Consider the following 25,717-nt stretch of genomic DNA (forward strand, 5'->3'; position numbering starts at 1 on the left):
TTGTTCAAGTAGACTGATATCTATGGTAATGTGCTCAGCCTGGAGACACCAGACAAACCCAGACAGAACAAGCCTGTTGTTATAGCCTGCTATTCACTCGTCTGTAATTCTGCATTTCTCTTTGAGCAAGCCTAGCACGTTGCATTCTAATTGGTCCCTGTGTTCGTGTGTTTCAGGGAGCAAGAGGGCCTAATGGTTCGGCTGGCGAGAAGGTAATTGAGAACAGCTCTTCTCCCCCTCTACTTCCCTCTCCAGTGTACCCTTGGGCCAGAAGAGCGAACCCATAAATGTCACAGAGCAAAGAGAAGCACTCCCCAGAGCGGAGGATCAGGAAAGATAGGCCAGCTGGGATGGTAGGGAGCCAATCCGGCAACGTTCCTCCTTCCTCAATACTCTAGTGAGCACATCAGCCAAGGGAAATGCCAATTAGTGAGACAGCTGTTCTGTGCCATCAAGCATCGCCCATCAGACAATTTCTAAACTTAATTAGCTTCAAGGAGTCATTTTCTGACTCAGGTGCTCACACGGCTTCTTCTGGGGGAGGGGAGAAGTTGCAGCTGTTAACTATCCTGTCTTCTCCTTACAGGGTGACCCTGGAAACCGAGGCTTACCAGGTCCCCCAGGGAAGAATGGAGAAGTTGGCACCCCTGGGGTCATGGGACCACCAGGGCCTCCTGGACCCCCTGGGCCTCCAGGCCCGGGATGTACCACAGAACTTGGATTTGAGGTATGTTTGCCCTTTCTGTGGCTGAAGAGTGATGGAGGGTAAAGAGCACTGGAAGCCACACACACTGGGTACTGGTCCCTGGGTAGAGGCTTTGTCAAGTCTCCTGTGAGTTTCTTGCCCCCAGCATCCTGCTTGGTCCAAGTAGGTAGTTGCCTGGCAGTGAACTCTGAAATCCTTGCTTCTTCCTCCCCTAGATTGAAGGCTCTGGGGACGTCCGGCTGCTGAGTAAACCCACAATCTCAGGACCCACCTCTCCAAGTGTAGGTAGACTTCTATGAACCCTTTTCTGAGAGCTGTCCTGATGTTACCCCTGGGGGAGGAACTCACTTTGATGATTCACACACACTGTGCCTCCAACCCCATGCTGTGCTGCCTGTAAGGTACTGACTGCAGTGAGGAAACTTGATAGTCATCTTCGTCCCTATTGGCCAGTTCCTTACTACTGAGCATCTCTGTTTCATGACTTCCTGTCACCGTGTTAGGCTCCCACCAGGTGCCCACCCTGTCCACTCGCTCATCTCCAGCAGGCACTGCCCTTGTCCTGTGTGGTACACCTGCATGAAGACACTCCCCTGGATATTATGATCATTGTCACACAGAACCCAGAGCCAAGTGCTGAGGGAGTAACTTCTAATGTACAAGACAGCTTCTCACACATACGGGATCTAAGGGTGGGGTCAGGAGGGTACTTTCATGCTGGGAGAGGACCTCTGTGGATTGTTGTGTGTGGGGACTCTTCTGAGTCTGGAATGGGAATTTCCCCCTTGTACTTTGCTCCATCATCTGGGACAGCATCCATCGGAGAGCTTAGGGAGAGATGCAAGAAGGTAGCATGCGCCAGCAAACAGGAAAAAAAAACAAAGAATGTCTAGTCATCTGTTTGCTTATTCTTATCAGGGTCCCAAAGGAGAAAAAGGAGAGCAAGGAGCCAAGGTAAGTAAGCCCATGGGAGGCAGGGTCTTTCTAGAAGGTCATAGAAGCATTATCCATGGACTGGGAGCTTTGCTCTTTACTTCCCTCTGCTCTAACTAGGGTGAACGAGGAGCGGACGGAACCAGCACTATGGGGCCGCCTGGGCCCAGGGGCCCGCCTGGGCATGTCGAGGTCCTGTCCAGTGTGAGTATCACCCAGGTTGAAGCTTTGCCACATGTTTTCTGCTTTGCTAAGGGGGAATAGCAGGCAACCTGTCACTTCAGGACTTTGAGGCTGGTGGCTATACAGGGTGTCCCTGCCTGCACCTGCCAGCATGCTAACCTATCTGTTCCTATCCCCTCCATGCCACCACACTTGAACATACAACTCTTCTACTGGGCAGGGTCAGGAGTCAGACAACCGCCTGGAAAGTACTGGAGTCTTGATGAAGCCCCAGATTAAGTGCCCCAGAAAGGCTCTTAGCCAGTTGAGAAGTCAAGTCAAAGCTGGAGACACAGGCCTGAGATCATTTTCACTGCTGGCAGAGAGAGTACTGATGGCTGTAACCCTATGGGAAAGCCACTAATTCCAGAACCCAGCCGTACTACTGAGCAGAGTAATTCTAGAGTCAGACAAGAGAGAGAAGGACAGTACTGAGCATGCTCCAAACTGCCATCAGGAAGCATCCCCCATCTTCCAGAGTGGAGGTAAAGAGACCAAGAGGAGCTAGGGTTATACCCCTGAGGGCCAGTTCTTATTGGGAGGTGTCTTCAGAAGAGCTCATTGGATGGCTCTTTGTTTAAAAAAATCTGTTAGTAGTCATATTCCAAAATCTCACTTGGAAAGCTTACTATGTGGGTGAGTAAAGTAAGCCTTGTTCCACTCTGATCCCCCATTTCTGGGGAGGCATCGATATGCCCCCGATTCCCAGGGAGACAGTAGTGTGTGGTTTTCATGTCACCATCAATCCCTATGAGGAAGCAAAGGCTCGGCAATGCCTCCCCTTCCACCTGCCCCTTACCTTCTCCCTGTTCATACCTGAGTGTCATTTAAACCTCTGTATCTGCCATCAGCACTCTGATGCAGACACTCGTGCCAAAAGAAAAAGTCCCCAAAACCTGGGAAAAGAATGGCCAGGGTTAGGAGGAGAAAGAGTAGGATTTAAAAGTGCCAAGCCCGTGGGGATGGAAGTAGACAATCTTGAGCACTTGTGGGGGAAGTGTAAATTGCATGGCCCCTTTGGAGGGCTCCCTGACAGTCTGTTCAAACTAAAAATAGATGTCTTCCAGAATCGCACATAGAAAGCTCCACACAAGATGATGGAGTAGGGGAGAATGAGTTGAAGGGGAGGGGACAGGGCCTAATGCCATTTATCTAAAGTAATGACATGCGTGAGTTATATTACACATGTACACGTGTACACACACACACAGACACACACACACAGACACACACACTTTATATGGGCACATGTATGTATGTATGTATGTATGTATGTATGTATGTATATGCTTATAACTTTAAAAGAGAGAAGGAATTCATCTACTGGATAATTTTAAAGTTAATTTAAAAGGAAAAGTGACAGGCAGGCTGGGGCTGTTTGACGGGGAGTGGGAGGGCTGGGTGTGTTTGGCAGTGACTTTGGGGTGTGATCAATGTACTCCATACTGGGTGACTTCAATTAAGGTCTCTTTGCCAGAAGCAAGGAGGAGCACTTGTCTTTCTTTGTCCTTACTGTGAATTTTTCCTCTTTCAGTCTTTGATCAACATCACCAATGGATCCATGAATTTCTCAGACATTCCTGAGCTCATGGGACCTCCGGTTTGTATCTGCATCTGCCCTTGGGTGAGGTCTCTACCCAGATGCCCCAGTGGAAAGGGTTGGATTTTAGCTCCGGAAGCATAGAGCCAGAGTCTCTCAAAGTCGGAAAGAAGGAAGCCTGCATCTTTGAGTTTATATAACACTAAGTCTGTGGTGCAGAGTTGTGTTCAGGGAGGAGAAGTGTTCAGTCCTGTGCACCAGAAATCTGTGTGAGATGGGAGAGCACCTGGAACCACCGCCTCTTGGGTGGGATCGTGGGCCTACACGTATCTGCTCAGTCTCATTTCTTGGAAGAGGATGCTGCTAATGGGACACTGGAGCCAGAGGAGGACTGACACCCACTTCACCCCTCCTCAACCCATTTTAGAGCTAAATAAATCAACATATGGGGGAACTCAATGCCCACCTCGAGGCTCATGGTTGACAGGGTCTCAAAAGAAGGAAGGCGTTCCCATGGCACCTGACAGGGACCAGGGAGGAGAAATGCTGGCCATAGGAGCCTTGAAGGTCCACCCTCATCTCTAATGGCCACTCAGATCCCCTGGTTCTCTCTCCAGACGTTGGGACAATTTATATGAGGTAGAGGAGATGAAAGTGCTTGGTACCTCATGGCACTTGACAAGTAACTCTGGAGCCAGAGATACATGCCTATAGCTTTGCATAGCGGATGTCTGCTGGGGCAGCCCACCCCGCAGCACCCAGGGAGGTCCGCCATCCATGTTGGGTGGGGGGCGAGGGAAAAGACCTGGAATATACCTCAAGATGTCTGCAGCTATCTGGAAGATGCCTCTGCCTCAGCAGCATCTGTGAGGCTCAATCTACCATGACCTCTCCTGCGCTGTGTCTCATGGGGCTCCCATCCATTGATTGCTACTGAAATGAATAATGCAAAGACCCAGTACTCAAAGTCCAAGGCAGGCAAGGTACTGGGCAAAAGTCCATTCACATGGGGTCTTTGTTCTCCCTAGAACTGCTAGAGAGAGGTTTAGGGTGCTAGTGGGTGGGTAGCAGAGCAAGAGGAGACAGCCTAAACATGAATGTCTGCGTCTCTGAGCTGCTGGGTACCCTGGGCCCTTGGTAGATGGATCCCAGGCCTCGCCTTCTGTACTTTCTTCCCCATCAGCGTCCTCCTCATCCTTAAGGCTGGATCAACCTTCTACTTACTCTGTAGCAACTTCCTCCTAAGAGCACTCAAGTATTACATTCATGTCTCCACTTTTTTTCTAACTAGTTCTTTTTAAAATGTAATTTCTTAACATTGTGTGTGTCTGTCTATCTATCTATCTATCTATCTATCTATCTATCTATCTATCTATCTATTTTCCTGTCAAACTCCTGTCCCTTTAATAGCATCAGCAACCTGGACTTGTGACCCAGTGGGGTGAAGTACACTCTGCTTGCCAGACCCTCTAAAAATCCCCATCCCTTTCATAAAAGTCTAGCTCCCAGCGTGGACCCACTTCTCCCCTGGCCTCCAGCCTATCTTCAAGCCCATCTTCAGAGCTGACTTACCCAGGTTCCCATACTGTCCATCCCTGCCCCTTGGAACTTCTCACTGAGTCATCACTAAGAGGAAGCTTCTGTGGAGAACAGGGACAGTGATCCACAGTGGGTGGAAATGGGCTTAGATCCTTGGCAGGTCCCTGGGATCAGTGACTTACCCAGGTTCCCATGTCATCCCTGCTGGATTAAACGGGCTCAGGTCTTTGCCCTCCCGAGAGACTGACTATAGCCCATGAGGCTCAGTACTCCTGACTCTGAAAACCCTTTGTCTTTGGTGTGTTGCAGGGGCCAGATGGTGTACCCGGGCTGCCAGGATTTCCAGTAAGTACTGCAGTGGCTAGCTTCCACCTGTGCTCAGGGGCTGGGCTCATTCTGTTTATACCCCTGAGATGCTGTTCCCTCATCCCTCACGACTGAGCCCTGCTCCATCGCACACACTCATATCTTTCATACTCTCCGCAGACATGTCCTCTCCTTTGAGACCCATAGGGTTTATTTTTAACCATCTCATGTTCATTTTTTTTCTGCCGTAAGTGTCAGGTTCTCCTGTGTGTATCTACTTTTATGATAGCTACAGAGGGCTGGGTCTTATGTCTCTAGCCCTGGGCCATCCAGCCCTGGGCAGTAGCTGGGTGACCCCAGCATATCAAGAAACAGTCTGTGAAGATGAGAGACATAGGAAGTCCGTGGTACACAAGGACAGAGGAGAGCCGTGGAGTGGAAGGCTGATAATTAACAGCCTGTGTGTACCTTATTGGAAGGCGACATGTTTTTTGCATTAGCTATCGGTTTAGTCAGAGTTTGTGCCTATGCAGAAGGCCAAGAGAGGCCCCAGGGGGAGAGCTGCGCTGCTTCTTTGAAACTCCACAACTTGGAAAGGCCTGAGGTGCTGTGTCCGGAACAAATGAAGAAAACAGATAAAAGCCCCGTAGGAGTGTGTTCCTGATGGCTGAACTGTGGTTGATCTCCGCTTATCTTTTCATACTTTTTGGAACTTTTAATACAATGACGCTTTTTTCCCTTTTTTAAGTGAGCATAAACTATGAAGAGGGTTTAAAAAATACCATATTCACTAGACATTAGAACAGAAGAGGGAGCGAGCAGCAAACATCCTTGTGGTTAGCGGGGGTGGGGGTGGGGGAAGAGGTCTGACCTCTTAGCTGCAGCCCCCGAGGTGGCTGCTTCAAGTCTGAGGGCACATTCTGGAACATTCCAACATGCTTTCCTCCATGAGAATGATTGTGTGCTCTGAGGGGAACACTGCAGAAAGTTAGGGAGGTCGCAGGAACAGGAGCCAGGCCACATACCTCAGACGTGAGTCTTCATCTGACAGATTTGGCCCTAGTTGTCCTTTCCTTAAAATTATTTGAAAAAGAAAGATGAACAAAAAGTTCACCGCTAAACAATAACACTCAAATGTTTTCAGGACGCGGCTGTGATGGGTAGCAGACCCTTTCGCCTATCTTGCTAAATAGCAATAAAGCAATAAAACGCCTTGGGGCAGTGGGCACCATGAGTGGGCAAGTCATTGTCAGGAATGTTCTGTGTCTGCTGGAGTTGGGGATCATGAACCCTGGCTGAAGTGTAGGATTTGGCTCTGCGGAGGGTGCTGGGCAGCCCAGCAAGGGGTAGGGTCTGGGGCACAAGCGTTAGTGCAGGGGCAACAGGTCTGGTGTGAGGAGGTCAAAGGAACAAAGTAACCTCTATGATGTGGGAGATGACATGTGAGTCCCAGCCAAGATTAATGGCAGGCTAGGATGCTGGATCCCATCTTGTGATGTGGATGTTGGGCCGGCACGTAGAGGATGTCCAGAGCAGCTGGGTGAGTCAGACCAGGGGGACCAGGTAAAAGCAAGTCCGGGTCTGCCCGCCTGAAGGAACCAACGGTCAGAGGAGTTGATGATGTCTAGGCGAGCAGGAATTTCTCTACCAAAGAGTTAAAAGGCAGGAAAGAAGTGTTACTGGGAGTCTTGGGGAGTTCCAGCAGCGGGAATCAGGGTCTCCGTATGGGGTTCCCACCCTTATTAATAAAAGAATTAAGAACATACTTAAGTGGAGGCACAAGGACATTTTATTAGCATTTAGAAGGAAACCCCAGAGTAGGCAAGCTGTAAATCTCACAGCTGCCTGGAGGAGGAGAAAGGAGAAGATAAACATGGAGATCAGCCTTCTGGTGGCAGGAGACCACCCAGGGGCACGAGTCTTAAGAAAAAGCAAGGAAGTCAAATCTTTGATTAGGAAGGAACTTAAAAAGCACCTTTACGCTCTGGCCAGCATCCAAAAGAAAAGGACAGGAGAAATAGACCTATCTGAGGAAAGGATAGTTGACGGAGTCTCCCCCCCCCCCAAGTGCCTGAGAAGGAAAAGAGGTCTGACCTATCAGCTGCAGTCCCTAAGATGGCTGCTTCAAGTCTGAGGGCACACCCTGGAACATTCCAACATGCCTTCCTCCATGAGAATGGTTGTGCTCTGAGGGGACCAGTCTTCCTAGGGCTGTTCCCTAGCCAGCTCCATGAGATGCTCCACTGGGGCATCCTGCTCCAACGCAATGTGGGCTCTTCAGGCCTCCAATGCCCTTGGCTTCTGCCCAGTTCCTTGCCTCCTTACAGTTAGGAAAAGATCAGATCTAGTCATGACTTCTGCCTGCTTGATAAGAGCTTGTTCTGAGAGAGGCTTGGGGGAGCGACAGAGACAAAGGCACAGAGACAGACAAGACAGAGAGAGAGAGAGAGAGAGAGAGAGAGAGAGAGAGAGAGAGAGAGAGAGAGAGAGTTGTTTTCTGTTTGAGGAAAAAAAACTTTTAACCATAACACAATGCCCTCCAATGATTCTTTGCAGGGCCCCAGAGGACCAAAAGGTGACACCGGTGTGCCTGGATTCCCAGGGCTAAAAGGAGAACAGGTAGGGGCCCAGGTGGGGATGTGCTTGGATCTGGCTGGCCATTCCTATTTGGCCAACTGTTTCCTTCTGGAGACACAATCCCTACAGTGCAATTCATTGACGTTTAAAGGATTCCCAATCATCACTATTCTCTCATACCTGGATGCTTTCTTTAATTGAAATTTATTGTCTTATTTTTTATATGTATGAGTGTTTTGCCTGCTTGTAACTCTGTATACCATATGCATGCAGTGACTGCTGAGGCCAGCAAGGGCCATCAAATCCCTTGAAACTGAAGATAATGAAGGTTGTTAGGAGCATGTGGGTGCTGGGACTTGAACCCCTGTCCTCTGGAAGAGCAGCCCAGTGTGCTTAACCTCCGAGCCATCTCTCCAGCCAATGGAAGGTTTTTGTGAAGAAGTGCTGTGCCTTTTCACAGACACCTTCTAGCTGATGGCGTCTCTGATCTCACACAGAAGGGCACTGTTGTTTCTGCCCTTCCCCCGTCTGAAGAGTGTATGGCTCAATGCCTCCTAGAATGCTGCTCTCGCATACTGAGCCATCCTATCTGGTGATTTTAAGTTGGGACATTGTGTAGTTAGAGTAGATGTCATGCAGGGGATTTCTGGGGAAGTTCAGGGTTCAGAGCCACCCTTTGTACCCCTACACAGCCTCTTACAATCAACTTCCGGGTAGTTTTTCATAGCTGAGGAGGAGGGGAGCATCCATAAGTAGACAGCAAAGATTCTGGCTCCTCCTCATGCATTCCCTTCTCCATTTGTGTGCTACCCCTCTCTCATCTTTTGATCCCCTAGGGATCCTGGCAGTTTCTTTCTTATACCAAGTATAATAGGAAGACAAAGACAGAAGTGTAGTGCAGATGGTGAAGGGTACCCCTCACCCCCACCCCCACCCCACCCCCATTTCAGAGGTTGCACATGGGTGGGGCTATACCTCCCTGAAGAGTCTAAAAGGAGCATCTTTGAGAGGACTGAGGATTGGAAGTTTCTCTGGGCTTTCTTTCTCATGCACCACATTGCCCCCAGGACAAAGAAAGAGGCCCCAGAGACTTGGTCTTCAACACTAGGAAGCAGAGAGCTCAGTGTGTTGGGCCAAGTTTGGAAGCACGTGAGAGTGGTGATGTCTGCCTCCCTATGGTGGGCTGGCAGAGAAAGGGTGGGATTGGGTTGACTCTCGCAATTCTTGTTTCCCATGTTCCTTTTTCTATGTGGCAAGGTAGGTAGACCTAAGACTCTAGGTTCCAGAGGCTACTCCTGCTGCTAATTCTCTGTCACTTTAAGTGTCTGGGACAGCCACCAGGCAGCTCTGCTCCAGCTCTCACAGCAACTGTACCTCCTGCCGCTCTGCCTCTAATGCTTTTGTGCTTGCCTCTTCCTGCTGCTCAGGACTGCCTTTCCTCGCCAACAAAGTGGTAAGACCCACATGTCAGCTGCGGGCTTTGGGGGATGGAGAGAGAGGCTTCCCTGCTCACTTTGATGCCCTACCTGGCCACTTTCAACAGTGGAAATGAGGTTGCTGTATTGCCAGCCCAATTGCCCAGGGCTAGTGCAGAGGCCTAGAAGGATGCTAGTTTCAACACATGGCCTTTGTTTCTACATGCGTCTTTTCTAGGGATGGTAGATGAGCCTATTGAGGGCAGGATTTAAGAGCAGTATCCTGCATCCTTACCCCCAAATCTCCCATCATCTGTTGCCCAGCATCTAGGATAACTCTAACTAACCAATAAGCTATTTGCACAGAGGCTTGAAGAATGGAGGACACCTGCACATCAAGACAGGTGACTCTTGTGTGGCAAGAGGCGGGCACCATGCTTATAGTGTTGCCTCTTCCAGTTTCATCTATTTAAACAACAACAATAAGAATTCTTGGAGGGGACAAGTCTCAAGTCATTAGGAAAGCAAACTATCAGATTTGATAGGAGCTAGATGTCTAGGATGCCCTGGAAGGACATCCTATGGCAAGAAGTATGCTGGGGTCTGAGAATGAGGGTACAGATCTGTCCTCCTTTTGGAGCCCTTGAGGATGCACTTGAACAGTTAACTTAGACAACTCATAGAAGAAAAATCTCAGAAAACATTCCATCATGCAAGAGGCTTTTCTAATCCTTTAGCAAGAAGGCTTTGCTTGAGTGGCGGGGCTGGAGGGGTGGTCTAAAGGTCAGAACCCATGGCAGCAGGACGGAGAGCTCTCAAACAAGGCGGCAGGAGGAGGCTGGACCTTAAAAGATTCTCTGCATTGCAGGGTGAGAAGGGAGAGCCTGGAGCCATCTTGACTGGGGACGTCCCTCTGGAAATGATGAAGGGGAGAAAGGTAATTCTGTCAGCCCACCCTGAGTGCAGACATGCTTTGGCTTGCCATCTTTGGTTGTATCTTAAGAAGTGTTTTCTGAGTGACAAGTGCCTGTCTCCTGTTTTAGGGTGAACCTGGAATCCATGGTGCACCGGGACCCATGGTAAGCTGGGGGTCTCTCCACTGGGTTGGGACAAGGGCTCAAACTTTTACCGTGCTTCGGCTCACTTAGATTGAGTTACTCTACTTGTGAAAATATAAAAGGTAATGCAGTAACAGGTGGCAGAGCATGTGTCTGTTTGTGGGAGACAAACTACAGTGGTTGCCAGGCCTACACAAGACTTTCAAAAATAAACAAAACAGGGATGGAGGGAAGAGAGATGGGGTTCAGTGGTTAAGAGCACCTGCTGTTCTTGCAGAGGACCCAGGTGCAGTTCCCAATACCCACATGGTGAATTAGCTGTCTATAACTCCAGTTCCAGGGGATCTGGCACTCTCTTCTAGCTTCAGTGGTCACCAGGCATGGATCTAATACACATTCATACATGCAGGCAAAACACTCTTACATATAAAAATAAATAAATCTAAACAGCAATAAACAACCCCCCACTGGTTGACCATAGGAGTGTCCCACTTTCACTCCTGCATAATCCACTGTGGGTACTTCCTGCTCAACCTCTGCCCTCCAACAGTGACTCCAGCATCTTTTGGATCCAAAGTCACAAGAGTTGTCTAGTTGGAAGCTGAGACAGGAGAAAGAAGAAGGAACGATAAAGGGGACTGGGCATCACCCTCGCATGTTCCACTGGTCAGAACTCAGATTCTTGGGCGGGGGGAGGGGGACTCAGATATGTAGTGTAGCTGTGTGTCCAGGAAGAAGAGTAGATCTGTGAGAACTGACAGATGCCAGGGAGCCCCACAAGGACCCTCACATAGTACTGGGTCTGCTGTGTTATTGCTTTGGGGGCGGGGTATGCCCTCTTCTCACTTTCTGGGTTTCTTCCTGCCCATCTGTATGATAAATGGATTGGATTCCTGCTAGATAGTATCACAGGCTCTTTGACTTTGCTCTTTTAAAAACAGGTAGCACACTTGGACTTTTGAACACTTTGGAGTTCTTTCTTCTAAGAATGAACTCTAAACTTCCCTGTTGAGCATACACACACACACACACACACACACACACACACACACACTACCTCAAATGAAGAAAGATCAGGTGTGGCTCACGACTGAAGGTCAGGCTCTGTGTAAGCTTCCTAAGGGACATCTCTTTTCAGCCTCACAGTCCTCTGGTGTAATCACATGACCCTCCCCCAAGTCTATAGACAAGGACACAGGGGTTCAAAGAAGATAAGTAATGCATAAGAAAGTGGGAGACTTGAGGCCAACCTGCCATGCCCTGTATCTGGTGGGACTCCCTCCCCCACCTCCACCCCTCCACACAACCTCCGAGAGATAAGCTGCTATCTATCTATCTATCTATCTATCTATCTATCTATCTATCTATCTATCTATTGAAGCACAGTGAGTGTCAAAGTTCACATGGCATCTGTTTGACTGAAGCTGGACCTCAGGCCCGGGGAGAAAGGTTTGCACGTGAGTGAACGCCTATGTGTTCCAAGCACATCCTTCAGGAAACCTTCTGAGGCTTTTGAGTCCCTGAAGTCAGGCAGAAAAGACCAAATATAGACTACATGGGCTGAGAGTGAAGGCAGATGGGAGAGTCTTGTTCCCAACTGGTTAACCACTCAGTAACCTCCAGTTCTATGGGAAATGCAAACAGTTAGTAGTGGGGCCAGCAGGAGGCTCCAGATGGCTATGGCGGGTGTCCCACTGAAGGCCAGCTTGTGCACAGCTTGCCAAACACAGGCAATAAGGGCACCTTTTAATTTGCATAATGCTTCCATCTGGGCTAACTATGGCCCTAGAGACCAGTGTAGCTTATGACTCTTTTACAAAAATGCTAAGGCTTGTTACTCAAAGTGTGGTCTGTGGATCAGCATCCCCCCAGCATCACCTGGGAGCTTAGTAACAATGCAGAATGGCAGGCCCTGGCCCATATACTAGCGCAGACACTCTTCATCTGCACTTTCATGAGACCCAGGACACTCCATGTACATGCGCACGTGGGGAATGTTCCAGAGAACCACCTACCAAGTGGCCCACCCATGCCCTGAAAACTCCCTCTACTTTTGCTTTTCACTTCCCTGAGAGTAATATATATCAGAGATTTTTTTCATGCTGACCCTCTCTTAATGCATCTTTTAGGGCATGCTATCTATAGTAATGGCGGTGGGCAGAGGGGCACATGATTATAGCTGCTATTCCTCAGGCTCCAGTAGACAAGGTGATTCCTGCCAGGAGCTTGGATCAGGGCAGTGACTTAAGAAGTGTGTGGACCCAGAAAACCATCACTGGAGAAGGGTCTGTGGGTCAGGGACTCTACAGGAGGACCGAGGCATTGTTCTGAGGCTGGGCTTCAAGATGGGTGGGGGTGGGGCAGACTACCATCCTCCAGCCTGTTCTTGGGCACACTGGCACAGGGAGGAGCAGAGCTGATTCAGAATAGAGGACATGGGGACCCTGGAATGAATGACCAATGCAAAGCTCCATGTTCTGTGCCAGCCTAGCATGTGAGCACCTGGGCACGTGAGGCACGAAGCTGCTGGCTTCTTGCTCTTTCTTCCGTTCTGACTGAGGTGGTCCTGGCTGTGTAGCCTTTAGAAAAGTTGGGAGATCTGAAAATCTGAGCAAATGCTTCTAGGTGAGGAGAGGCAGGAGACCAGGAACCGGGCAGGCGGGTACTCCAGGGCCATTGCCAATGTCCCTTCATCCTGTCCCTGCTGCTCTCCCTACAAGAGCAGTCCCAGCACTCCCCTATCTCTGGACTCTGAGTTTCGGGCATTTGCTAGCCTGGTGCTTGTTTTGCTTCTAGGGACCCAAAGGACCACCAGGACACAAAGGAGAGTTTGGCCTCCCAGGACGACCTGTAGGTATCAGTGTTCCCCAGACTAAAAGATGGGGCATGTGGTGGCAAAGCTGACCCACAGCAAGAGCTCACTAAGGCATCTTGTGTGTATCTCAGGGTCGCCCAGGACTGAATGGCCTCAAGGGTGCCAAAGGAGATCGAGGGGTCACGCTGCCTGTGAGTACCATGGCTACTTCTGCACCTCATGCCCTGGGGCTGCAGTGCAGACGAGATCCTGTTAGAGTGTCCAGTACCTCGAAGTTCAATGAGTGGGGCCTGCAGAATGTGTGCTCAGGGAAGCTTTCTTTCTTCCTCCATTGCTTCCAGAGGTGCACACACTCAGCCCCGCTCCCCCCCATCTCACTCTCAGGAGGGTCCTGTGTCCCACCTAGACCATTCCCATGCTGAAGAGTGTCAGTCTCCCCAATGCAGACACCAGACAGAAAGGAGAAGGAAAGAAAAGGGGTTCTATGCATCCTGTGTCCCCCCTCCTTGCTCCCACACACGGCCCAGGAATGCAGATCTTAACGGAGCATTGCTCCGGGAACCAGAATCTGGGTTCCAATTTCAGTTCTCTGTGAGCTGCTGTGTGGCTCTGAGCAGGTTGTATCCCTTCTCTGGGCCTCATTATTTGTGGGTGTCAGCCAGGACGGCATAGCTGTCCAGCTGTCTCCCGCATGCTTTACCAACCCTTTTCAGTATGCCCCAGATGAGGGAGTGCTCTGGAAGCTACTCCCTCCCAGCTTCCAGCTCAGAGTGTGTAGCAAATGCTGTAGCTGCCTCCCACATCCTTAAACACAGCAGCGGCTTTTCTTTTCTTCCTTCAGGGTCCACCTGGCCTACCTGGACCCCCAGGGCCCCCAGGGCCCCCTGGAGCTGTGGTTAACATCAAAGGCGTAAGTTAGGATGGGGTTGGGAGAAGCTTTCCTGGGGACCCTGCAGTGAGCACCAGATTGGCCTCAGCTGGTGCTAGGTTTCCTGATGCCTTCACCCCTCATATTCTCTTTCCACAGGCTGTTTTTCCAATACCTGCCCGGCCACACTGCAAAACACCAGTAAGTAACTCTCATGTCTTCATGCAGCAGGCTAAGTACCAGTGCCTGTTTTAGGAAACGGATCCATCTTGCCTTGGGCACTTTTCCATTCCTGTATGTCTACTCTCTGATATCATCTATCTACATATAGGCCCTTAAAGATCTAGAAGTTTCTAGATAATAGACCCTGGTAATGAAATACCACACACTGGCTTATTTTAACAGTGAGTCGTCTATTAGTAAAACAAACATTTGGCCTCAGGGGCGGAAGAAGCATAAAATTGCAAAATAGACTCCTTCTTAACTAAAAGAAGTGACCGGAACTCGTGGCCTCTGAGCTGGGAACTGGGGGTTAAAATTTGTAACTACTCAGTTCCATCCTCCTCAAAGATTGAGTTACCCAAGAGGCAAGCGTTATCTCTCCCAGTTATCATGGGAAGACAGCTACCCACAGAAGCTCTTTGGTTAGCCCAAGGTCACGGAGCATGGGGCAGCTGGGACCACAGCTCAGATCTCCTGGTGACCAGGAAGCAGGTGCAGGCACTGTGATCCTTGCCCAGCCTCCCCCTCCCCCAGGCAGTTGGCAGTACCGTCTGTAGGATTTTGCCAGTATCATAGGGAGACATTTATTTCTGTGAGGAAACACGGGGACAAGGCATGAGTCATGGATCTGTGCGCAATCATTCTCTCATTCTTTCAGTAAATATTTACTGAGCTCTCCCCAGTGCCAAGGACTCTTGCTAGGCCCCGGGGGGAACACAGGAATGACCTAGACAGACGTGGTCTCTGCTTTCTGGAGTTTGCAGATGATCATTTCAAAATATTCTTTGAAGTGGGCTTATACTGATTCCCGTGGGAATGGGAATGCTGCTGGTCGCTGATGCCTCTAACTGATGCAGGCCGGCTGGCTGTGTATTGGCCTAGGCCTATGTCCAAATCTGACCTTTGAGGCGTCCATGTGGGCAGCCCACGGTCCAAGCATGCTAGCCTGGAAGGCAGAGCGCGGGATCCCCCAGGGGACAGGGCTGAAGCTCCAAGTGAGCCCAACAGCAGCACCAAGGGCGTGTTTATCCAGATAACTGTAGCGAGGCATCTGCTGCAAGTGCAGCTTCTGGAGATACCCCAAGAAAACACTGCATCTCCTCATACAAGGGCAGAGGCTGCCTAGGTCCCACTGTTTCCCAGAGCTCAAGGTCCCTCCTCTCAACACAGAGCCCCACCTCCTTACTACCTCCCACAAACAATCCCAACACACCAAGTATGAGACAGAAGACCACAAACTTTAGACTGTTGTGGGAATGATACTGCAGTTGTACAACCTGTAGTGGAACCCTGTGTGGTATCTACACTCGGGGGATGGTGGGGCAGTTATGGAGTGACTTAAACTCAATGCCAGGCTCAACGTGTTTTGTCTTGTTTTAATTTCCTGTGGCATACTGGGACACCGTAGCGTTTGGAGGCATGGGTGTTTCCTACGAGGCCCTCAAAGTAGACATTATCAAACAGAAACACACCCAGCACTTCGCAAGCATCTTCCAGTTTCATCAGTTTAACATCATGACAGTTTATATACTCCTACCACCTTGCTTAACCACTTGTAAAGGTCGTCCTTAGATTTTCTTTCTGGAAGGTTCCTTCCTCTTCCCAATATCTTTTCATGATGACCCCTAAGCAGCTTGCAATCCCCACTTACAAGCACAGAAAGATCCCAGATCTAGGTGGAGCATCTTCTGGGGAAAGATGGAGGCAGAGTGAGATGGTTACCTTTAATTGTCAACATAGAACAAATCAAATTGGCCGAGAAAAGAGTCTCAATAAGGAGTTGTCTAGATCAGGTTGGCCTGGAATTATCTAGATTACCTAAGCCAAGACAGGAAAACCTGCCCACTATACTAGACACCATACCCTAGGCAAGAGATTCTAAGCTGCCTAAGAGTGGAGAAAGTGAGCTGACATTCACGTGCATACATTAATTCATTGCTCTCTGCTCTTGACTGTGGATTTAATGTGACTAACTGCTTCCATGCAGTGCTGCCTTGACTTCACAGCAGTGATGGACTGTAACCTGGAGTTGTAAACCAAATAAACCCTTTCTCCCACAAGTTGCTTTCGCTAGGGTTTCCAATCACAGTAACAAGGAATGAAGCTAAGACAGTTGAACAGTGTTATCCAGAACTGCTTGGATTCCAGACCCCTGTCACCTAATGAAGAGTCCATAAAAGCCCCTCCAATCTAATGACAACCCTGCTATTTGTCACTGCCACTGCTGCCTGACCTGTGCCTTATGCCTGTCTCTGATTACACTCAGTAGCAAAGCAGACGATTGGCCCAGCTTCAGAACTTGCTCAGAGCTGGCTTGGACACTTGGCCTCACATGTGAGCCAATCCTAATTGATAAGAAAGGAGGCCAAGACACTCAGCATTGGCTGCACTCACGAATGCAGTCTGGAAGCCTTGTGTTTCCCTTCTGCTTAGATTTTTGGCCAGAAATCTCAATGCTGTGTGCTCGAGGCCAGCTACATCATGGGTTTCCCAAATGAAGGCCTGAGAAGTCTGTGTTGAGGGTACTGAGGAGTATTCCAAAGCCAAATAGAAGCCTGGCCAGTGTCATTTCATCCTCTGCGATTTGTCCCCAGGACAAATGCTGGGGCAGGGCTTCCCATGTCTGACTGGGCCTTTCTCTCTCCCCAGGTTGGTACCGCTCACCCTGGCGACCCAGAGCTTGTCACTTTCCACGGTACACACTCTTTTCTTCATGGTTTCTCAGGGACATTCCTGACCTAGTGCTGGCCATGGATGAGGTGGTCAGGAGGGGCTAACGGGGCATGGGGGAGGGGTGGCAGCTGAGCTGTGGGACATACCTCTGTCTGCTTTCCTCATGGACCTGGTGCATCCCGGGTAGCGGGAAGCGCTCCCTCTGTTCATTCCTTTGCTGATCTGTTCAGAAGACAGTCATGGACGCCTGCTTGGTGCTGTCCCTTGATGTTCCTGCCTCCTTAGTCCTTAAAATAGTTCAAGTGACAGGAAAACTAATTATAGGACAGGAAGGATGTCTCAGCTGAAGAAGGCAAGGCCTGAGTTTCTGCGTTCAATCCCCAGAACCCACATCCATCATCATCATCATCATCATCATAAACAATAACTGGGCTTGGTGGACAACATTGGGGGAATGACAGCCAAGGGCATCCTCTAGTCTTCACATACATTTGCATGCATGGGTATTGCACCTGTATATACTCACACAGACACATACACATACACGCATATACACTCATACAGAGAGAGAGAGAGAGAGAGAGAGGGAGAGAGAGAGAGAGAGAGAGAGAGCTATTCCAAGAAAACACCATGAGTACTTAGAAGACCCTTGCCTAGTGTGTCCATGGAAACGTCTCAGGGAAGCATGTTTGAAAGGCAGGACCCTAGGCCAGAGTGTAGCTCTGTGGCAGAGCACTCCCCTAGCATGTGTGAGTCCTTAGGTTTGGTCCACAGTGCTGTGAGGAGAGGGCAAGGCAAGACACAGTGATGCATAGTTATAACCCCACTACTCAAGAGGCTGAGCCAAGAGGATCATAAGTTCAATGTCAGCATCTGTCTTACATTAATCCATTGGAACCTGCCTGGTCCTAACCTCCTGGTAGAGCTTGTGAGAAACCTTGTTCAACCTCTCTCTCTCTCTCTCTCTCTCTCTCTCTCTCTCTCTCTCTCTCTGAGTGTGTGTGTGTGTGTGTGTGTGTGTGTGTGTGTGTGTGTGTGTGTGTGTGTATGTGTGTGTGTGTGTGTGTGTGTGTGTGAAGAACACACCAAAGAGGGACAGGCCTGTAATCCTCTTTGACCTCCATACTTTGTCACACAATGTCTGGCTTTTGGTCACAGAATTGAAATACAGCATAAATAAGGGAAAGTCTTTATCTGCAATCCCCTGCAGCTTGGCTGTGTCACCTGGTGTCCCTAATGGTGTCTTCTGTATTTTTTGTCATTTTGGTCGTCAAATCCAGATCATGTTCTGACTTGGTGCAAGGCCCCTTTCTTTTTGGTGCTAGGGCAAACCTAAGTTTTATGGGGCGTTGTTGTCATTTGAGAAGAGATCTTTCTATATAGCTCTTGGTAGCCTGAAACTAACAGAGATCCACCTGCCTCTGCCACTTGACACCTGGAATTAAAGGCATGATTGCCTTTGGCTTATTTATAATTCATATTATGACATATATTATAATTTGTATTAGCTGCTGGTGGTAGGCCTTGGGTGGGAAGGGGAGCTGGGTTTGCTGTCATAGATCTTCGAGGCTCCCCTGGGAGGAGGGGCAGGAGCAGAACTTTTTGGATGTGCTTGTCCTGGTGAGAGGTGGGATTCTATAAACATGTCTGAGTGTTACTACTGCATCTTAGGGGAACACTTATGGTTGCCCTACTCCCTAGCTTCTCCTTCACGGATGGCTGCAGCCTCAGTTGGAACCTTCAGTGCTATGCATTTAGTCTCAGAAGCTTCCCAGCATCAGTGGAACTGGGACCCATGTGGTTGTAGTTCCCTGGTGCTCCCTAGTGGGTGCCATCACACCTTTGGTGCTCTTGGCTCTTCTTCTACATTGAGTAAGCCTGTGCTTACAAACCTTATGATACTACCTCTAGTCTAGAGAACATTGGAAGATTTAGCTGCTACACTTTTTAGGGTTCATGAATTGAGAGGTCTCACATCCACCTGTAGCTCCTATCAAGGGGAAGGAAAGAGGCCTTCCCTCCCTAAACACTGCTTGCCTATAAGCCTCTGTCACATGTATCTCTCTTTTGAGGAGTAGAAAACAATGGCTGGTGTAGCAGTCTTGCTCCTCAGACTCATGGCTGAGGCACAAGTGGGTGTTCATTCCATCAGCCAGCTGTGGGAATGGATGATTCAGCCTCCTTAGTTGCACTGTATCATCACCCCTGGGAGGTTTATCTGCTCTTCAAGACACCAGGCTGCACAGCCCCAGGGGACATGAGACTGGAGACCTGAGTGGGATTAGGTCTCCGTCTGCATTCACAAACTGTCCCAAGGGAGTGAGAAGCCAGCTCCTGCTTGGTCATAACAGCCACTGCTAGGCTCAATTCTTAACCTTTCTATTCTCTGACAACACTGCATTGCTGTGAACTGAGTCAAGATCTGGAGACCTGTCTGAGGCAGTGATTATGGTCTTCCGAGTCTCTATCTGTTGGCTTCTAAGGGGCCTTCTAGTCTGATGGATTTTGCTCAAGTTGATTTTCTGCAACCTATTTTTCCTTTCTCTTAAATATTTCTGTGTGTTTGGTGACAGGTGTTAAAGGAGAAAAGGGGTCCTGGGGTCTTCCTGGCTCAAAAGGAGAAAAGGGGGACCAAGGAGCTCAAGGACCACCAGGTATACCTGCCCCTGTTCTAGGCAATGCCGAGTCAGGCTAACTACACAACCATCCTGCCCACGAGCACAGTGGTCTCTGGTGAGAATAAGTTACAGGCCTGACACATCCAAAGCAGAACATCGTGGAGAGAGCAGGGGCTAGGGTTGGATGGCTGAAGGCAGAACACTGCCTGGTATGCTCAGACCCTGGCTTCCAGCCACAGAAATACAGGCTGGGGAAGGGGTGGAGCTGATTTTCTATCATTCATATGTAAAATATGGCACAAAGAGAATGGGGGCTTGCCTGGGATCCTACAGTCCCTGGGTAGTGGGCCTTGTTTAGGTCTGGAGATGCCTCCAAGCCTAGAGTCAAATCTAGTAAACCGATGCAGTTTCGCTTTTAGTAAGTGAAAACCATGGTTTCTAACTTGGAAACTCTTTGAAACCTCTGCCATTAAGTTGGTAAGCTTACAAAGCATTTTTTTTTCTGCAGGCCCTCCAGTCGATCCAGCTTACCTGAGACATTTTCTCAACAGCTTGAAGGTGAATGTTCATTATTAAACATGGTCTATTATCCTAGTCAATTTGTTGTTGCTGTAACTGAATACCACAGACTGGGCAACATGGAAAGAATAATGGTTTCTCTGGCACATGGTTCTGGAAATCTAGCAACTATGCTTGTTAGTATTCTGCAGAGTTGCGAGGCTGTGCAGGAATCATACAGCAAGACAGAGCAAATATGCCAGAGGGCCTACTTTTATAGCAAAGCTGCTCCCGAGATTACAATTTACTCCTATAACCTATAGACTTCACCTCTCAGTACCAGCAACATACAAGTTCAGGGATGATGTTTCCAACACATGGAATTTGGGCCTCCTGAATACTACTAAAACTATAGCAGCCTGTGCCTCAGTTTCTTGAGTTTCTGTGAGAAAGAGTTCATGCCAGGCTTACTGCAACCTTCCATGGTCTCTTCCAGGGGGAGAATGAAGATGCTTCATTCAGAGGAGAGTCCAGCAACAACCTCTTTGTATCAGGGCCTCCAGGCCTACCAGGATACCCAGGCCTGGTTGTGAGTAGTGACTCCCTGGGAACCTGTGGCTTTTCCTGTGCCCCACCCCCAACATGAATAGGTGGTTCTGGAATCAAAGTCAGTGTTGTACATACTGGAGGCCAGACTTTGAGATGAGCAGGCTCTCCTGTGTGTCGTTGCTTGCTGGGAGGTTAGCTCAGCCTCCCAGGCTGGGTGGAGTGAGTGAACCTCAGGCACCAGCCATACATACTGTGGCAAGGTCACTCTGTAACCAGAGCTGTCAATAGTGAGGGGTTATCTTAGAGGATGAAGGGAAAGTTCTGGTAATGTCTTTAGAAGGATTCTTGATTCTTCTGATGTTTGACTGAAGGCTAAGCCTGTAAAGATTATCTACAGGTCTGGTCTTTATAGATGGGAGGAGGGTCAGGCAGCCATGAGAGAAGATCAAGGTTTGCCCCACTTTTCTAACCTAACTTGGCTTGAGGCAAGCCCTCTCCATTCTGAGGACTCAGTTCCTCCTTGTGTGGAGTGAGAAGGCCACTCTAAATCTCCAGGGCCCTCTGGATGCCTAGGCTTGCTGGTATCTTTGGACTCCAAACCTGGGCTGATGCTTGCTGGAACTGACACCACCTGGCATTACTAGATTTTCACAAACATGCTAAGAGGAGAGATTTCTCCATAACTATGTGCTTGCCTCAACAGGGACAGAAAGGAGAGGCTGTTGTGGGGCCTCAGGGACCCCCAGGAATTCCAGGCCTGCCTGGGCCACCTGGCTTTGGGAGACCTGGTGTTCCTGGACCACCAGGACCCCCTGGGCCACCAGGACCTCCTGCCATTCTGGGTGCAGGTTAGTACTGAATGATGTCTCATTCCTGCTGCCTCTGCCTTTGGGCTCAGGGTAGCACATTGGGTGACATGTCAGTCTATTTGTTTGATAGAGGGCCGGATGGAGCCTCCCATCTTCTTTAAAATGGATACAGTTCAGATATTATAACATGCACCTACTTCAAGTGTACAATCCAGTAATGTTGAAGGTACTCACAGTCATCTTCGCCAGCACTTGTGGTTACACTGGCTCAGTCCTGATGGCTGTGAGGTGCTAGCTCACTGTGGTTTCTCAGTTTGCCTAGTGAGTAATTGTGTTGGGCATCTTTCCACATATTCTAGAACCTTCCTGGCTGTTTTGTCAATGCCTTAAGAATTTGTCTGGTCTCATGGAAGAATTTTCTTGATTGAGGTTCCCTTCTCTCAGATGACTTTAACTGTCAGGTTGACACAAAACTACTCAGCACAGTGGCCTAAAGGACCAGTATGAATGGTCACTCTTGGTATGGAATTCCATTCAGGCTTCATAACTTCTAGAGTAAAAAAGTAAAAATGAGTTATGCAATCATTGAACAATACCAAGTGCCAGGAAGTATACTGACCATTTTACTACAGTTTCCTGGGAATTCAAGAAAACTAAGAGCAAGGCCTGGGGAGGTAACTCAATACATAAAGAGCTCCATATGCCAGCACGAGGATCCAAGATCCTCAGTACTTGTGCAAAACATTCAGATGCGGTACACACTTATAATCACAGTGCTAGAGAGATAGAGACAGGAAGATCCCTGGGTCTCAATGTCAGCCAGCTTCAGGCCATTGAAAGACCCTGTCTTAAATAAAAAGAAACCAGGAGGCAGCTGAGAGAAACTAACATCTGAGGTTGTCCTCTGGCTTCCACACACCCTGGGTATGTATGCATGGCAAGCACACACACACACACACAGAGAGAGAGAGAGAGAGAGAGAGAGAGAGAGAGAGAGAGAGAGAGAGAGAGAAGAAGAAGAAGAAGAAGAAGGAGGAGGAGGAGGAGGAGGAGGAGGAGGAGGAGGAGAGAAGACTAGTAACTTCATTTTATAGCTAGTTAATGGCACCCACAGAATCAAAGCCCAGATACCCATATCTCTAAGGCCTATGCTTTTCTTAATGTTCACTCAGTGGACATTCTGCAGTGAACAATAAAACTGAACATCCCTAGACCCAAAAAGCTCAACGTTTGAAGCACTCTGGTGCCCAACACCTTGTGAGTACTGGTATGGTGCCACATGTGGAAACTCTGTACCCTGAAACTGTTTAATGTCCAAAATTATTATTGAAATCATCGATGGCTTGGACTTTATACCAGTGAAAAGGTGTTTCTCCAGCATATCAGAAGCCCTGAAGTCAATCCCCAGAACCATAATAAAATTAATAAATGAAATATAAAATGATTTTTAGTTTATGATTCTGGGCCTATCCCCAAGATATGTCATGCACATGTAAATATTCTAAAAACCTAACAAACAAACAAACAAACAAACAAAACGAAACTCTGAAACCCACCTTCACATGGTAGCAGCTCTAAGCACGGGTGTTTCTTGCCAATTGCATTGGCATGAGCTGGGTGTGGTGGAACACATGGTGGGATCCCACAGAGCCTTGTGTCGAGGAGAGCCTTGCAGAGGGTGGCCTTGGGGTTGGCTCCAACATGGCCTTGGCTCTCCTGGCTGAAAGCAGAAACAAGGCTCAAATCAGGTTGAGAGAAAGGGATGCTTGCCGGCTGGAAGGAGGGGCTAAGCAATCAGTTTGTGAGATGAGTAGACCAGCAACTGGAACCCAAGAACAGCGTGAACCTAAGAATAGACCATTTAAGGATGCTCTGGCCATCCTTCGCCCCTCTCTGTGTACCAGCTTCATGCTAGCTCTTCACAGACCACACTCACTGCGCAGAGGGGAAGAGGGCTGCTGAAGGCTTAGTTCTTCCACTGTGAGCTGGAAATCAGGGGCTTCTTTGTCAACATTGGTCTGCAATGTCTTGGGATAGGACAGTTCCAGGACAACATTCTAATTGGCTTGTCTCGAGCTAGGTGTCGACTTTGGACCAATCATCTCTAGTCAGGAGGTAGGACCACTTGGGAACATGGTAGCTCTTACTGTCAGGAAATGGTTGTGGGTGTGAAGGGAAAGACCTCAAGAGAAAACCACAAGGACTTTGACAGGCACTGGGTAGATAAACCAGATGTGGCTACAGGGCCTTGTTGGATAAATAGGCAGTGCAGACGATACAGGGGTTTGGCAGGATGAACGCAGAAGGCAGAGAATCTGTTGTTCACAGAAGCGCGTGGCTAGAACCAAAATCCAAGTCTTCCCCTGACCCTGTACCCACGGGCCACCTACCACCTATGTGTGGACACTCAAGCCCTGTGTTGGAACTGAAGAGTTGTTCAAAGTAGCCTAAAGAATTAATGGATCCATTTTCTAGGATTTACAGGGATATCCTTCTACCTGCCAAGAGCTCTGCAGATTCTGGAGGGGATGGGCTTAGAGAGGCAGAAGAAAAACAAAGGGGAAATTCCAAGACTTCTGCGTTTTTCCAAGGCAGGGGCATTTCAATTGGGCCCTCCGCCTCCTCATATTTTCTGGGGATCAGTATGGCAGCCTTGAGCTGATTTTCAGGGATCCTGAGACAGTACAGGAACTAAGAAGCCCTGGGCAATTTGCAGTGTGCACACCCAGCCTGAATTTGCCTGGTTCTCACCAGCCTACCAATAGAGCATTGTAGTGGCAGGGATGTCTGCTGGTGTCTCGCAGACAACTTTTGAGGTCCTGCTTCTCCAGAAGTGTGCAGCTGGCAATTAGCAGCCTGGTCTTTTCCTGTCCCCAAGACCAGTGCTTCCACCAACCTGGTCTCTTCCCACAGCCCAGCCCTTTCTCTTCCTCTTTGACACCCACTTCCTCTAAATGGTGGTCACATGCTTTGTCTCTTGAAAAAAAGTTGTATGAGTCAGGGTATTTTCAACGCCGGGACAGAAAAATTGACTCAACCTGGCTTTTTCAATTAACCACTAATGGGTTTCACTTACAGTCCTGACAAATACCAGGCACAATTCATCCAGGACAATAGTGAAGAATTTCATCTCTTCCCCCCAAGCCAGTCAGTCTGGTTTTAATATGCACGGTGGATAGCCCATAGCATGCAATGAACTGTGAGCACCCCTCTGGGAGTCAGCAGAGACACACACACAGGCACCCATACCACACACTGTGCTTTGTATCACTTCTCTCTTTTTGTCTTGTCCCAGCTGTGGCTCTTCCTGGCCCACCTGGCCCTCCAGGACAGCCAGGACTCCCCGGATCCAGAAACTTGGTCAGTACCTTGTATAGTAGCAACTCTACACTGGATAGATTCACTGGCTACTGTGTCTTGGTAGTGGGAGGGGGAGGAAAGGGAGAGGGGAGCGGGAGGGACCAGGCTGGAATTCCTTTTATTTTCAAATTAGAACTCTGCCAGGGGCTGAGATGTTCTTCAGTTGGTAGACTGTTTTCCTAACATGCAGGAGGCCCTATGTTTGGTCTCTAGCACCACATGAAACCAGGCATGGTGGCACATACTTCTTGCCTTAACACTTAGGAGGTGGAGGCAGGAGGATCAAGAAATTCAAAGTTGTCCTCAGAACATAAAAGTTAGAGACCCTATGTCTAAATAAATAAAGTTCCATGACAATAGAAATGTGCTGTTTCACCAATAATAGATAGACATTTACTTCCTTTTCAGGTGACTTGTTCCATAAAGAGCTACAGAAAACAAAATGACTCGTTGACGTAGCCTATGAGCCTTTAATTGACTAAAACTCAACTGTGGTCTATTTTTAAAAACAGCACACACACATATGTAAACAGCATACACACACATATGTAAACAGCACACACATGTGTAAACAGCACACACATGTGTAAACAGCATGCACACACATGTGTAAACAGCATGCACAGGTGCTTTGCTGGCCACACTCCTCCTGGGTTGTTCAGCTAGAGCATGGCCCAGGTGAATTCACTGTCTCACAGTGCAGTGCAAGGGGTATGGCTTGCCTGACTGTTAGCTATGCTCAGAGAGACAGATAAATGCCCACCAGACCTACAACCAATCCAAGACCAAATGCCAGCAGTCCTAGGAACCTCTTTGCTGGTTACTGGGTTTCATTCTTAAAAAGATTGCCTTTCAAAAGAGAACTGTCCAGCAGACAAGATTTGGCTATTTGGGGGATGGGGGTGGGGAATTCCTATGCCATTTTGATGAATATTATTATTGTCAAGCTGAGATAATTTTTTCTTTTTTCTTTTTTAATATATTTCCCTCAGTTACAATGAGACTTTCG

The 25,717-nt window shown here is 48.7% G+C and overlaps 1 protein-coding gene and 1 long non-coding RNA gene across 5 annotated transcripts in view; one reads left to right on the top strand and one right to left on the bottom strand.

Annotated features, from left to right (window-relative positions):
* Col15a1 (collagen, type XV, alpha 1) overlaps window positions 1–25,717 on the top strand; it is a 105,513-nt gene that overhangs the window by 71,573 nt on the left and 8,223 nt on the right. For 2 of the 3 annotated variants that reach the window (NM_009928.3, XM_006537601.2), the window contains 20 exons: window positions 177–212; window positions 587–727; window positions 922–987; window positions 1,625–1,660; window positions 1,760–1,843; window positions 3,396–3,461; window positions 5,250–5,285; window positions 7,803–7,865; window positions 10,107–10,175; window positions 10,282–10,317; window positions 13,093–13,146; window positions 13,243–13,302; window positions 13,953–14,021; window positions 14,139–14,180; window positions 16,851–16,896; window positions 19,448–19,528; window positions 20,001–20,050; window positions 20,487–20,579; window positions 21,243–21,387; window positions 24,644–24,708. In NM_009928.3, the coding sequence (NP_034058.2) occupies window positions 177–212; window positions 587–727; window positions 922–987; window positions 1,625–1,660; window positions 1,760–1,843; window positions 3,396–3,461; window positions 5,250–5,285; window positions 7,803–7,865; window positions 10,107–10,175; window positions 10,282–10,317; window positions 13,093–13,146; window positions 13,243–13,302; window positions 13,953–14,021; window positions 14,139–14,180; window positions 16,851–16,896; window positions 19,448–19,528; window positions 20,001–20,050; window positions 20,487–20,579; window positions 21,243–21,387; window positions 24,644–24,708 (1,338 nt within the window). Of the gene's footprint in view, window positions 1–176; window positions 213–586; window positions 728–921; window positions 988–1,624; window positions 1,661–1,759; window positions 1,844–3,395; window positions 3,462–5,249; window positions 5,286–7,802; window positions 7,866–9,250; window positions 9,277–10,106; window positions 10,176–10,281; window positions 10,318–13,092; window positions 13,147–13,242; window positions 13,303–13,952; window positions 14,022–14,138; window positions 14,181–16,850; window positions 16,897–19,447; window positions 19,529–20,000; window positions 20,051–20,486; window positions 20,580–21,242; window positions 21,388–24,643; window positions 24,709–25,717 lie in introns of all 3 variants that reach the window. The other variant, XR_001784085.2, reaches the window with a different exon arrangement.
* Window positions 14,529–23,938, bottom strand: Gm52732. 2 transcript variants are annotated; one of them, XR_003955396.1, is made up of 3 exons: window positions 23,285–23,938; window positions 22,905–23,068; window positions 14,529–17,161 (listed from the first exon to the last, which is right to left on the bottom strand). It is a non-coding gene; the product is annotated as a predicted gene, 52732 (long non-coding RNA). The 2 variants fall into 2 exon arrangements; XR_003955397.1 differs by lacking the exon at window positions 14,529–17,161 and adding an exon at window positions 21,571–21,898.

The sequence above is a fragment of the Mus musculus genome, chromosome 4, assembly GCF_000001635.26.
Source record: "Mus musculus strain C57BL/6J chromosome 4, GRCm38.p6 C57BL/6J".
NCBI classification, from domain to species: Eukaryota; Metazoa; Chordata; class Mammalia; order Rodentia; family Muridae; genus Mus; species Mus musculus.